Below are 15,608 nucleotides of genomic sequence, written 5' to 3'. Positions count from 1 at the left end.
GCTTTTGGGACAGTGAGACAACATAGTCCAAGCTAATTGCCAATATGCGTACACGATTTAATAAATTAATGAAATAAAGCCTTTCATTTTGTGATGCTCCTAATGAAAATCTCCCATATATACTAACCTTTTCAATAGTTTCAAGAAATCTATCCTTAAGAGTGTAAAAAAATTTGCCTTTTACTTACCTGTGGCGAAATATTAAATATAATATTAAATTATTATCGATATACACTGAAGATTTTTAGTTTGTAGTAGAACTCACCTGAAATAAGAGTTCATAAATTGTTAGTCAACATTTCATTGTTGTTTAGTAAGTTTAATTAAAATTAAATATATGTATATTATTTGTATCTGTGGCTATGTATTACAGTAGGACAAATGATGATATCTTCCTACGGTTTTTGGAATAACTGGAATGAATACGCTTATAGTCAACAGACCACATATTTTGAGACGAAATCAAAACACATATTTTTCTTTGTTAAAGCAAAATAGTAAAATAAAGGTAAATTAAATTCAATATATCAACTACATCTACCTCTGAACTAACACTCAGAATTTACTACTTTCGACTTCCACTCGGAACTCCGTTCACTTATTTTTTTGTTCTTAAAACTTCTAGTGCATAGTTAAAAAATTCAATACAACCCAAATTAATTTTGTGTATTTAGCAAAAAGTTATGATTTGGCGATGTGGCTTATCGAAGTCCATATATTATCGACTGCGGAAAAAATTCTTTCTTCTGAGTCCCTGCATATACAAGGTGAAGACCACAATAAACAAGACTGGCGTCATAAAAATGCTTTTGATGGCGCCATATTTTTAATGAGATCGTTGGAAGTTACATTCCTAGCTGACTTTCAAAGAAAGCTTGGTGACATTCGGTTAAGTGGAAGCGAAGTTATTGCACCTAAAGTGTCGGTATGTTTGTGTCATCTGTACAAAAATGAGTTCGAACAAAGAGCTAATATCAAATTTTGTTTTAAAATCGGTAAAATGTTTACCGAAACATTTGAACTGATGAAAAATTTGTATGGCGATGATTGTCTATCTCATACCAGAGTTCATAAATGGTTTACATCTTTCAGAGATGGTTGTGAGGACATAAATGACAATTTATGTTCAAAATCAGAATCGAGATGGATTCATGCATACATATCTATATCAAAAAATCTAGAATGGGGATATATTGTTAAAAGATATATTAGGTTGAAAGTCGGATAAAAGTAACACAGCAAAATAGCCGATATCATAATTCATTTATAAAAAATAGATAGCTCGAATTTGGTTAGGGAAATGACCACAAAGAAGCAAGCATAATTTCTGACAATAAAAAATTGTCAATATATTCATTTATGGTTTAAAAATGGTACTCACAAAGTCGTTCGTATGTATATATGCAAATGCATAATCCTTTATTTCTATAAGAAATTTATATAAAAAATTCACCGCAGATGGCAATACAAAACCAATAAACCGAGGTTTTCTCCTTAAGAAATCAATGCACATTTTGTAGCACACTCCATGGACGCGTGCAATATGCAGTTTCACTATTTTTTTTTCAACATTCTCATTTCATGAATTTGAAAATTTTCTAAAGACATTTGAAACAATTCAAAATGCATTGTGCTCGACTGAGGCGCATCATAGCCACCAAAGAACCAAAGCTAAAGCCTACAGCAGTATGGACAACAGCGCTAGCGTCAACGTCAAAGCTAACGCTAACGTCATCGTAATCGTTATTGTGGTTTCCTGTGGCCTTAGCATCCTCCTTTATATAGCTTTTTTATTTCGCCACTAGTACGATGTTGTTGGTATATTTGTGCATTCAATTTGACGTAGAGCGAAACAAAAGTGTGCAATTTTCTTTGGAAAATAGCGGAAAAGCATAGAATTGCATTGCATCAACGGCTGCCACGCCGCACTGCATGACACAATTCCCGCTACAACGATTTGTGCGATTTACGGTTGTTGTTGTTATTATGATACAACTACTTCTGCTCTTGAGATGCTACAAACCATAAATCTTAGCTGAAATGTTTTAAATTTTAGCCCAAACTTTGCTCGATACACATTTGAAGCCAAAAGGCTAACTATTGTTGGCGGCGGTTGGCGGCTGTTGGTGTTGGTGATAATGGTAGTGTCAGGCATGGTCGAAGAGGCGAGAACACAGTCGCCAACTACCACAGAGGAGTCCGAGCACTGAAGTTGAGTGCCTAGGCATAAGGAATAGTAGTGTGCGTCGTTCACACATAACGTTATTTTATTGTGTGCGCTTGTATCTGTGAATGAGGGCGCGGTTGCACTTAACTTTTGAAATTGCCCTCACTTGGCCTCTTTGCTTGTCTCCACTTTTCTAACTGACGGACATAGAAATGCGAGAGTGCGTTGCTCGAATTCGTCGTGGGAAGGGCTGCTGTATTTTATACTGAATTTGATCGCTTTGGCGAGATGTTGCCAAAAGTCATTAGAGTACATACTCGTGCATAGCATACATGGCATACATACATAAGCACATTCATGCTATCACACTTACCCATACTGTGTTACATATACGTATACATGTTTACTCATACAGACGGTTAAAACAGTTGAAATTTCATAATACGACTGCATGGATTTGAAACACATGCTCGTAAGTGCGCCTAGAAGTAGGCAAGATTTGTAATATAAGAACTTTGATGAATCGCTGACTTTATGTGTGTAGCAATTTTCTTACTCACCCTTCAACCATCAGCATCTTACTATAAATGCGATTTCAACCAGATGACTCCATCGGCTTATGACTGCTTTCGGCATCTCTCCACTAAACTTCCATTCAATATTGCTTTATCTGTCTGAACTTTTGCCAGATAAATTTATGAATTTTCACTATAATTATTTTGAAGAATTTTTTGGCCATATGTTGAGATACAAATTTCTGCTTTTCTGTCCTTTCAACACTCTTTAACTTGCACATGCAATGGAAGATTTGTTTGTTTAAATGTTTCATTGGATTTCAAATTTTAATTTGCTATAAGTTGCAAGTATGTAGATAAAGCTAAGCTAAAGAGAGCAAATAATGCATATACTCCCTGGATGACAGGTAGAGAGACGCGTTCGGGTCTTTTTCTAAACACCAAATTAGCTGGCGTAGATATATACGACGCCCGTAGAAAAATTTAATTTCCGAGCGAAGGAGAGTTTTTTACAAGTCCGCAGTCGCATTGGTAAAATGTATCAATGAGGTTGCAAATTACTGCTATATCCAGCATATTCATCATATTTATATTCATGCGACTATTTTCAGTTTTCAAATATGTCCTATTGGTTGGTAGAGATTTGGGTCAAGAGGGGACGTGGTCAATAAAGCAGATGCCTATTTTGGAACGCATCAAAGAAGTGGATGTGTGATGAAGTGTACGAGCTATACAGGGAAATTATTGAGAGTCACAATTTTCTTTGTGAACAGATTTCTACTTTCAAGGACTTATTGATCCATCCGCGTACAGTAAAGCCTAGAATAGCCATTGCTTACAGTTATAGATAATAATGTTATTCTTTGGCAACTCTTTCCATTGATCAGTCTGTGTTTTATTGAAGTAATAAAAATCATAAATATTGTAAATGGTTTGATTGAAAAGTAATGAGCCTTCCCGCGCGGAGCGTCTGCCAAGCGATCAACCGAATCGGCTGGTGGGGGAAAATGATCGTTGGACCTTCCCCTTCCAATAGAAACCGGTCCCAGTTCGCTGGCAACAGCGGTGCAGTCAACATCGCTCCGCACGTGAAAGCTGTTTTAAAAGTGTGTTAGGATTTTGAGTGGCGAAAATGCAGCGATCGTTGGAGCAACGTTACTCGATCAAATTTTGCGTAAAGCTAAACAAAACGAGTACCGAAACCATTGGGGTTTTGGAAAAAACGAAGTTAATAGATATCCTATATTATTTTTAATTTATGTATAATGAAAAGGTGGACTAATTGACTCATGTACTTATATCAGAAAAAATATTAATAAAATGTTATTATACTTAAAAGAATAGTTGCAAAGGTGATAAAATCCCTTACCAAACAATCGACAACCCCCAAGGTAGCCATGAAATGGTGCACATTTCTTAAAGAGATGGTTGATTAATTTTGCCCAAAAGTAATATTAATTCCTGGCCATTGCGTCATCGAGCCGAGCTCAGATAAGTAAAATGAGAAATTTGTAAGAAAAGCGAACGCACCCGCATGCAGAATCGTACGACAATTGTGATCTACTCTCAATGCAAGGCGCACAGAAGCTCTGTTAAGCCGAAATAAGCAAAGTCTAAGCGCCCGGATTTCCATTATAACGGGGCAATCTGTAATAAGCAGACACGCCCAGAGGATGGGCGTAGAGATACATTACTCCTGTATGTCTGTCTAGATGAGGATCTGTGCCACTGTATCTAGACGTATATGCGAGATGTGTTCAAAATGTATCGCAAATTTTGTGTATTTTCAAAAATTATTTATTTATTTATTATTTGTCCCCTTCAAAGTAATCCCCATGAGATATTATGCACTTGTGCCAACGTTTTTTCCAATCTTCGAAGCACTTCAAAAAATCATTTTTTTTTTTTATCTTGTTTAGCTCCTCCTTCGATGCCGTCTAAAGCTCGTCAATCGTAACGTAGCGTCGTCCTTTCATGGGCCTCTTCAGTTTTGGGGACATGAAAAAGTCACCGAGGGCCAGATCTGGGGAATGCGTGTGTGGTTTTTGGCCAAAAAGTCGCGCACAAGCAACGATGTTATCGTGATGCAAAAGCCAATTTTTGTTCTTCCGCAAATCCAAGTGTTTCTGAAATGATTAAGCTTTGGTTTCCAAATTTGGGTCGTCGCGGACAGAGTTCAATATCTCATTAGCAATGTTCATGCGATGCTGCTTTTGGTCGAAATTGAGCAGTTTTGGTACGAATTTTGCGGCGACCCGTCTCATGCCTAAATCCTTGAAAAAAACCGAATGGCATGAGCTATTATATATATCTAGGACCTCAGCAACTTCTCTAATGGTGATTCAACGATTTGCCAATACCATTTTCTTCACTTCATCAATTTTTTCGTCTGTTGTTGAAGTGCTCGGGCATCCGGCATGCTTTTCGTCGTGCACATCTTCTCGGCCTTCTGAGAACATTTTGTACCACCGATAGACGTTGCTTTGGTCCAAAGTAGCTTCTCCAACATTCGGAATGCATCTGCGCACTTAATTTCGTTTTTCACACAAAATTTAATACAGGTTCTTTGATCGATCTTTTTGAATAGGTAAAAATGGAAGACGCGCCGAAATACGTGCAAGCAAAGCAGCTGTCAACAATTTACTGAACATTTAAAATGGCCGAACTTTTCGGCATGAGTGAGAAAAATGATACTTTTTAAACACACCTCGTATACCACTTTAGGTAGACAACTTTTCAATGAGTTGAAAGATCTCATTTCAAAGGATATTGGGGATTTACTAAAGTTTCTGAACGGTTTTTCAATAGACGCGCCTAGATGTCGTTTAAAAATAAAACAAGTAAACATTTAGATTCTTTTAGGTTTCGCTATTTTTATTCAAAACACAACTCTTAGCAATTATAAGCGAAAAGTGGCATGGTTGAAACGAGAATTAAAATTTTCAAGAAGAATTAAAATTTTCAAGGAGAATTAAAATTTTCAAGAACTCGCTCACACATTAACCCATTGAGTTCAGCAATCTCGATCGAATCTTTACTTTTGAAAAAACCCCCAGTCTGGTCTATCAGTCTTTTTTCTATCCTTGACAGAAGTTTTTTCACCAGTATTTAATTGTTGACTCCTTCAGGCGATTGTTTCCATAAAAAAATGAGGAAGTTTGCGTTATGTTGTTCTTAAGGATTAACCATTTTCATTATAAGTTTCAATAATTTTGACGCGTTGTTCTATTGTGTAAAATTATGCATCTGTCTACTTGACAAATGTCAAAGATTACATAAGAGAGTTACCGTTAATAACTTGGTACTTCAGGATTTTTTGAAGATGATCAGCTAAAGCAGAGCAGTTGGAAATGCTCAACATCGAGATAATGATTGCAAAGCTCACATTTTGGTTCGGATAGTTTTTTTTTATTTAGTTAACGCGTGACCTTAAAAAATCGTTGTTTACAAACGTAAGTGAGGAATCGAGTATTTTGATTTTTCTCCATTCGAGTTAATTTTTTGCAGCTATGGTATATATTTTCCATTATTTGTGATGATAGTTTTCATGTGGGTTTCGTATCTTAAGAATATCGTTCTTAGCAATGAAGAATTCCTTTATCATCTAAGGGTTCATCTGTTGTCAATTTAGCTCTTAGGGAAACTATACTGCTATGCTCCTAGCCAGCTCAATTTGTTTCTTTCCTTTATTTACTGAATCACTTATAAGTAAAATTAAGCCTTACAGTAAGTTTTCAACTCTTATATATCTCTTCGTTATAGATTTGTGATGCCGATTATGCGCACGAAAGCAGTAGCAAGAGAATTCAAGTGGGTTAGTAGTGCTTTTTAGACATTTTTCTTTGCTACTATTAGAAATCGTATAACCAGATCGCCATGTGAGCATTTATTGCACTGCCCAGGAATTGAAGATAAGTGAGAAAATTGTCTGGAACCATTAGTTTCATCGTCGAAATAAGGGAAAAAAAATAAAGTAAAAATATAAGGAAAAAAAACAAATGCTTCCCTTTGTAAGAAAACTTTCTTGGTAAACTGTATGTGTACCGCAAGATGTATGTAAAATATACAAAAACCACTTCCTATAAACGCAAGTAATTGTGTTAGCATCATTTGACAGTGAGTATTTAATATAATCAGGATGCAGATTCATGTAGTCAAGCGGATTATTCTTAAACTATTTTAAGGTACAGAAAGTTAGGCTAATAACTCAAAAATCACAATAGCAATCACATCACAACACGTATCGCAAATGCTCAAACAAACGATAGTAAATGCAAATAATTGGAATTTCTAATCCAAGCTTTTTGTTGTGAAAGTTAAAAACGCTCCTTGCGGAAGCAAAGGGGATTTGTGTTATTCCATGAATTACTCGGTATTTACCGCATTTTCCACCATTTCACTTTAAACTCATTGGCATTAGTCGCCCCTTTGTATTTGAATGGAACTATTGAAATATACCTATATGTAAGTATATGTGTGCATATTTGAATACACTTACAATGGATGTGTACCAACACAGACACACACACACAACCACACAACTCCCATGCCCATGCATTTGCGTAAATATATTGTATGCGTGCATGGATGTGTGCATTGTACGCCATTATAATTCGCATAGAAATTACTTAATCCATGAAATGACATGGCAGGCCGCAATAAGAGTAAAACGTAAAACAGTAAAGCAAATTCTGAAAAAATACAAAAAAAAAAAAACAAAACCAAAGACTAAAAATGGAAAATGGTAAATGGGAAACGCGCGAAGGCAACAATAACAGAAAGAAAATAGTGTAATATTTAGAAAGAAAATGTAGATAACTGAATGCGACATTTATTGTAGTGGCATCGCTTTTATTCATATTTTAGCGTATTTCCTCTATGGTGGCACATTAGAGAATGATGGTGCCATTGCCGTTGGCGCATAGGGATTTGTGTTTCTAGCACTGTTGTTTTGCACCGTTCTGCGCGGTTTTGCACGTTATGTATTTTTGTTTCACCAGTTTCACGCAAATACACTCATACATACTCGTATATGAATAAATAGCTATGTTTGTTTGCTAGCTTATATATTAACGGTGTGCGCTAAATAGGGATGTCAGATTTCCTGGTTTTTCCGGTGCCACGGTCTAACCTTAAAATGTCTGGGATTAATCTCACAGCCTTCACTAAACTATATGCGTTTCGCTAAAAATTTTAATCTGCTTACTTTTCATGCCACCTTCTTTCTATTCAGTTAAAAAAAAATCTGAGTGCACTGAAATGTGATCAATTGCAATGCGCTTTGGAAACGCACAAAATATTTAAAAAGACCAAACTGTCACGTTCCGCCAGTAAAAAATGTAAATGACACCTGGACGAGAAATGATAAAGATAAAGCTATAACATTTGCAAACATCTATCCAACACCTTTCAACCGAACGAGGGCCAATCCGATGACTTATATCCCTCCTTAGATCAAGAAACAACTTTAATCCCACATATAACTGTGAGCGAACTGAAAAGAGAAATCAAGCAACTAAAAGACAAAAAGGCACGTGGATTTGATTTAATCACAGCAGAAATATTAAAGCAACTACCTAACAAAAGTCTATTAAAGTTAGCCAATCTATTCAATTCGTCTATCCAACTCCAGTATGTTCCAAGCCTGTGGAAAGTTGCAGACATGATTATGATTGCCAAACCAGGAAAGGATCCACATATTGTTTCTTCATACCGCCCAATCTCCTTGTTGCCACAAATTTCAGAACTACTAGAAAAGCTCATTCTAAATCGCTTAAAACCAATAATTGAATTTCGCAATCTGATACCTAGAAAAATCGTTCGAAGAGAAAAACATATGCTCAGCAGTCTTCCTGGACGTCGCGCAAGCATTTGACAAGGTTTGGCATGAAGGCCTTATCAACAAATTGAACTCATGCCTGCCACTTCAATATAGTGCATTTATGAAATCGTATATAACTGAACGGTATTTTCGCGTAAAACAAGGGAACGAGTATTCCAAATTGCAGAAAATAAACGCTGGCGTGCCGCAAGGAAGAACCCTTGGACCCCTTCTTTACCTTATATATACGAAAGATATACCAATACCTCCAAGCACTATGATCGCCACCTTTGCTGACAACACAGCAATCCTCGCAACAGGAAAAACCGCGAAGTAGCTGCAACTAAACTTCAAATCGCTATAGACGCATTAGAAAAATTGACGAAAATTTGGCGAATAAAATAAAATAGTAACAAATCAATTCATGTGACCTTTACCAATAAAAAAGTAAACCATCACCCAATAATGCTACTAGGCGCTCCAATTCCATACGCAAATACTGCCGAATATCTTGGTATAACCCTCGATGCTAAGCTACGTTGGAAGGAGCATATAAAAATAAATCGAAGCGAACTTAATTTGAAAATATTAAAAATGAACTGGCTCATTGGACGGAATTCAAAACTCTCCATATATAACAAAATAATGATATGCAATCAAATTATCAAACCCGTGTGGTCTTATGGCGCTCAAATGTGGAGCTGTGCCAGTCAAAATAATATTAAAATATGTAATTCAACGATTTCAAAATAAAATTATCAAAAATATTGTCAACGCACCTTGGTACGTTCGCAATGCAGATATTCATCGTGACCTCTGCATTCCTACGGTCGCTGAAGTTATTAAAATACAAGCAGAAGCCCACTCTATGAGGCTCCAGAGGCACATTAACGAGGAAGCCAGCAAACTTCTCAACACCGCAGGTCTAACCCGACGACTCCAGCGAAAAAAACCATATGATTTTATCGGTAGTTAATGTAAAGAAGAGATTTTAAAATTCTCTTCATAAAAACCCCACAAAATTGTTAAAATCATACTGCTTGTTAGTTTCCCTTAAACTAGTTGTAGTGTCAACAAACATTGTATACCTATATGTATATAGTTAAATGTTTGTACTAAAAAAAAAAAAACAAAAACAAAAAATTGCGCTTGTGAAGTTTGACCGAATCGCAGAGAATTTTCGAGTAGTTATATATGGGCAGACGTGATAGCCGAATGCGTTGTTGTGTGACTACTATTTGGAAGTGCGTAAGTTCGAATCTCACCAAAATAGAAAACGTTTTTCCTAATAGCGATCGCTTCTCGGCAGGCAATGGCAAACCTCCGAGTGTATTTCTGCCATGAAAAAGCTCCTCATAAAAAATATTTGCCGTTCGGAGTCGGCTTGAAACTGTAGGCCCCTCCATTTGTAGAACAACATCAATACGCACGCTACAAATAGGAGGAGGAGCTCGGCCAAACACTCAAAATGGGTGTATGCGCCAATTATATATTTAAATATACTTTATCATACTTCCATCATGTCATACACATTCAAACTCAGAAACCGTCACTTAAATGGTTTTTTATTCGGACAATATACTTAATTCATAGCTCTTAAATAATCTTATAATTGGTGCCAATTTTTTCGTTTTCAAGATAATTGCGAAAAATAAAGGTTTTCGCACGGGACGAAAACAGAAGTGGTTTTCGCGACCAACAATTCATGCGCCGATATCAGCGAATGTGAGGCAATATTTCACGTTTTAGAATGTTAAGCATTGATATCTCATAAAAACAGCTTCGATTTTATACAAAAATTATTTAAGCTCTTTTTTGGTTAAGTTTCATTCACTGTCGCAAGTGACAATGATATTCATTTTGTTTTTGTTGCTCGTTTTACCAAATTCTGTAAAGGATTTTTCAATAAGAGCGGGTAGATGTTGAAATGGAATAAAATGGCGTTTGCTGTGTGGCATGTAGCGCCGTCCTGCTGGAACCACATGTCGTCTAGGTCCATATGGTTCAATATGGGCCATAAGAAATTGGAAGGGCCACCACGTCTACCGAAAAATGGGCGCAATGCGCGCAACGTTTCCGATAATGAACACTCATTTTGATAATAAAGTTTTATCATTTGAACGTGCTGTTCAATCGTGTAACTTGCCATGATGATTTGACATAAACAACTGAATAATAAACAAAAGATTTGACAGATGTCACCAAAACAAAATGGCTGCCACAGGGCGCCAAAATCGACCCGCGCTAATTGAAAAACCCTTTACTAAATTGCTAAAATTGGTGAACACTAACTGGTTTCATAAACTCAACCTGGCACTATAGAGATTTTCTTATAGCAGAATTCAATTGTTAGTTAATTTAAGAGCTGTGACAGACAACATCGTTATTGTCACAAACATGTTTACTTATTTATTTATTTACTTTAATATATTAAATGAATTATTGTATGAATCAAATCAATTGTTAGCCATAATTTTTTATAAATTAAATAAAGAATTACCTACTACTACTACTGTGCGTCAACTGATAACTCAGGATCGACATGTGACATATCGCGAGAAAGTGGCATCCTTGGCCATTAGTGGGACTAGCATACATTTAATACTGCATGAATATGTGGTCGTCAAGAAGATTTGTTGTCGCTGGAAGCCGCATAGTTTGGCAATTCCCAAAAAAAACTCGTGTCGATTGGTGTACAGAAATGTTGGCGATTATTGCCACCTTTTTTTTGGAATATCTGGTCATGCCGCAACAGTTCTGTTAGCGAAACTTATAATAGTCAATTCTGAGTGGTACACAACCATTTGTTTGGCAGCATTTTTTGGAGAACTAAGGAAAACCAACTGCCGAAGTCGAATCATTCTTCAGTGAGAGCTCTCACGCATCGGCTCACACGAAGAAGTTTTTGAGCACACAAAAGACTTGATTAATAAATCATCTGCCTTAAAATCCTAATCGGCCCCGATTGATTTATTTTTGTTGCCCAACATCATAAATAAAATGTGATGTCTACATCTTTCAACGCCTGAAGAATGAGTTGAAGCTTTGTAACAGCTCGTTTCGGAGGTACCGACTTCTGAGTAGCAGAAGTTTATTGACTCCAAGGAGAGTATTTTGAAAAAAACGGTGAAAAAATTAAGCCATTTTCATTGTTATTTTACAGTATTGTGCTGAAAATATTAACGGCAAGTACATTTGTACAATACGAAGTCGGCTCGAAGAAGTGGATATAATTGACAGGAACCGCAAGAGGGCACTTGCATATTAAGCCGAATACCCCAAGTACCTTGTATGTATGGATGTATATGTGTATCAGCTTTTGAAAGGCGTTTAACTTTTTTTTTACTTACCTTTCGCAAAAACATTTCGTTGCACTGCTTTGCAGTGCTGCGCCAATGTCGATGACGATAACGCGAATTGCCAAGTTTTAGTGTGCCCTGTAGCTCAGCCGCTTCCTCTACGATTCGTTTGATGCACTGGTAACGTAACCGATTGCATCGATAAATCGGTTTCAGTGCCATAGTGCCCTGTTCAGGCTCTGATTCAGCACCGGAACGCACCTGCTCTTCGTCGTCGTCCACCCACGCACTCAACACACCTTCTACAAAATTATATAGCATCTGTATGTTGGCTTTCATTGGCGCCGAACCGGACGGAACTTGTTCAGTTTTGATTAGTTTACGATTTTGGCAAACTTCCCGTAGTAAATTTTCACCGAAATGCACTGTTTTGTGACGACGCCGACGCGAGTTAAGCGATGCAGCCGATGCGGATTTCATTAATTTACCATTAGTGCCATTAAGATGTGGCATGCCATTACCGTTGCGACCGTTGTAGTAGAGGCGACCGTTCATAGCAGAACCAATGTGTAGCGACGAAGGAGGAAGCGGTGGTTGTGAGCTAGAGATGAGGGTCATGTCTGGAGCCATCATTGTACCGCTCCCCACCGTGGCCATGCTCTCCTGTTGCCATATAGCGGCAGCAGAGTCGCCTCGTTGTAGGGTGTTAGGTTGCGAGTTGCTACGATATTGCATGCCTGGATGGCGCAATTGGGGTGAAGGTGTCTCAGGCGCTGGTTCTATATCGTCGAGCGTAGCTGGCGACTGAGCGAGTGTGGTGCGCAACCGATTGAAATCTGCTGCGCTGCGTGGCAGTGAGTTGCACTTGGCGGCGTTGAAGCACTTACGATTCTGGCAGGTGAGCAATGGCGCACATGAACGGCACTCATGACAAATAACCAGGCTTCGTTGTGGTACTGCTTGGAATTGTTGCATATGTTGTTGCTGTGACGCTGTAGGCGGTGGTGGCGGCGTTGGTGTTTCATCCGACGTTATGTGTGCAGGCACTGTGTGCATTTGTGCTCTCGCCACTTGTTGATGACGTGCGAGGTTCATCGTCGACGCTGATGTGGTTACTGTCATACGCGAGCCGCGTTCCATTGTTTGGCATTCTAGGAAACGACAGTGCGGGTCAGTACAGATGGGGAGCAAACGACAGGCGGGATCGTTACAAGGCGAAGGGGAACGCGGCGCACGTTCAGCCGATGACGATTTTCTTTTAAGGCCACCATTATGATGACCGGACATGTCCGAGACTGTAGCAGATCGCTGTGTGTGATGGCGACGTGATCGTTCACGTTTCGATTCACGCACAGTAGCGCTGGTTGCGGCGGTGGCGGCAGTGGTCATAGCAGTCTCCTTAGGAGGCAACATTATATCTTTGGCTTCTTTAGGCACATACTGATAACGCTCTTTGTGCGGCTTGGCGTATAATCGTTCCAGCTGACTTTGCGCTGCTGCGGAGGTGGTGGGTGCAGTTACAACTTCGCTGGCGGAATGCCGAAGTTTGCGTGTTCGCGAACGCTCGTGAGATCGCCGTTCACGATCCGTGCATATTGGCTGTTGCGGAGGTGCGGGTTTGTGATGCAAATCCAGAAAGGGCTGACGTCTGTCTATCGTCTGGACTTGCTGCGCTTGCGGTGGCTTGCCTAGCGATTGCAGTCGGTTCAAAGGATAAGCAATCCAATCAATCATCTCTTCCTCGCTGCGGTCACTGTGACCCAGCGAGTGCCGCTTGCGCGCCGCCTGTTGTGCGACGGTGGCATCTTCTTGCGAATGCGATCGTTGCGTATCACCACTGCCGTTGCCCCTATGATGCGATCGACGGGTTTTTGGAGGCGGCGCTTCTTCACGTGCGGAACCTCTTGATGACGTTTGCAATTTTGTCAGCCATTCCACAATATCAGTTTTGAGAATCGAAAATTCTCCGGGTGGACCAGAACTCTGTCTAGATAAAGGTTTTTTCAATAATTCCGCCAATTCCTCTTTAAGCGCTTTCGCGTAGGAAGCGGTACTTGTTTTTGATTCTGACGGTATTGACCTTTCAACCATGGAACGTTTGCGAGGCAAATGCTCTAAAAGCCAATCGGGTACCTCATCTTTCATCACAGTGATTTCGCTTGGACCAGAAGAAGTGCGCACAGGACCCCTTTGTCTTTCTAGCCACTCAATAGTATCATCACGAACAGCACCGCTTTCGGCTGAGCGTGCTGAATGCCTTTGCTGGGCTTTACGATCGAACCACTCTAGTTCATCTGGTGCGCGAGTGGTACTCTTTGATACGGGTACCTCTTCAGCACTCTTCTGACGACGTGGAGGTAGCTGCGGCTTGTTATTATCGGCCGCATGACGATGCACGTGATGCGGTTGCCCGATCCCATGATCATGCCCGTGATATACTTGACCATGAGATGCCGACGATTGTCGTGGCGGTGGCTCTGGTGGTAAACGAATGGAACCTTTACGCTTAATCACCTTTTGTTCGATAGTATCTTCATCACGGGCGCGTACCCTACGTGTGATCTCAAATATGTCGCCGTTGATTTGGTGATAGAATTTCTCAACTTCGACGCCACGATCAAATTCCTCCTTTATCTGGCGCACATTCGACTTTGCGCGTGACGGTGGACGTGGTGGCAACTCGGGCTCCTTCTCATCATCCCCATCACCATCAGAATCAGCTGATCCGAGAAGGGCGCCAGAACCTCCACCGTCAATTACGCCACCAATGGAATGCACGGCTGAGGCAGTAGGTCGATGTTGCGCTTGCTGCAGTTGTTGTTGCTGCTGCTGCTGTTGTAAAAGTCGATCCAAGGAGCCGTGATGTGCCTTTAACGATGGGTCTAGCTGGCCGAGCTGTGCTTGTTCCAACGACTGCAGCCTACATTGGGCATTACAAATACAAACCCCGCGCTTTTTACTGCTGCCGAAACGAAACAGACTGCTCGCTAGCTGTGAGACACCATCACCGAGTACTCCGCCACCGCCACCACCGCTGCCCCCACCGCCAGCGGTTACATCCCTTCCCGAGGCCGTTGTTGCCGATGTCAAACGTGCGGCCTGTGAAACTGGCGTTATGTCGACTATCACGCAACAGCAATGCAACGAGAAGGACTTCTTATCGCTGCCACTGCCGCTAACAGAATTATTGTTATCGCTTTCGCTGTTATGTGAGGCGGCCAGAATGAGCGGCTACTAAGCACAGGCGGCGCACAGGCGGCGGGACGTCGAGCGGGAACGAAACTACGGAGCGACGTCCAGCGCCAAAAAAACGCGAGTATTAAAGCCCAAGTGGGAAAGAGTCTCGTATCAAGTTGAGGACTTTTAGGCGCTTCTTGAGTTCGGCAAATAGAAGACCAACTATAAAATGATTTTCGTAAATGTGAATTAGGAATGAATACTTCGTGGGAGGGTTTGACAAATGTTAGCAGGCTAGTCAATGCTTCTTTAGTTGCAACTAACGATGGGGCTAAGAAAGTTAGTATGGTACCGTTGGAAATTGGCAATGACGCGCGGTAAGTTAGTATTATTACTGATGTTCTTGGAATAGCGTACACGTAGGCAATGTGGAATTGGAGATGGGCTAATTGCTTTACGTTGAAGCTGCGTCGTTGCCAGTAGGGCGGGTGAGTTTGTGTTGATTTCCGGAAAATACCTAGCCTCCAAAAAGTGATTTTACCGATTTTTTTATTAACTATATTTATTGCTGGTAATTCATAGACCGTTACAACACCTAAAAACATTCCTATTGGCGTTTGCGTTTATAG

General features: G+C 39.8%; 1 protein-coding gene across 1 annotated transcript in view; it reads right to left on the bottom strand.

Moving 5' to 3' along the window:
• LOC128861886 (protein still life, isoforms C/SIF type 2) overlaps positions 1-15,584 on the bottom strand; it is a 418,993-nt gene extending 403,409 nt beyond the window's left edge. The window contains exons 1-2 of the mRNA XM_054100262.1: positions 15,438-15,584; positions 11,854-15,033 (exon numbers count right to left, since the gene is read on the bottom strand). Of these exons, the coding sequence (XP_053956237.1) occupies positions 11,854-15,033; positions 15,438-15,584 (3,327 nt within the window). The remainder of the gene's footprint in view (positions 1-11,853; positions 15,034-15,437) is intronic.
• Between the last annotated feature and the right edge of the window lie 24 nt (positions 15,585-15,608).

This window comes from Anastrepha ludens, chromosome 4 (genome assembly GCF_028408465.1).
Source record: "Anastrepha ludens isolate Willacy chromosome 4, idAnaLude1.1, whole genome shotgun sequence".
NCBI lineage: Eukaryota > Metazoa > Arthropoda > Insecta > Diptera > Tephritidae > Anastrepha > Anastrepha ludens.
Note: the sequence above shows the minus strand (reverse complement) of the source record. Positions and strands in the feature narration are given on the sequence as shown.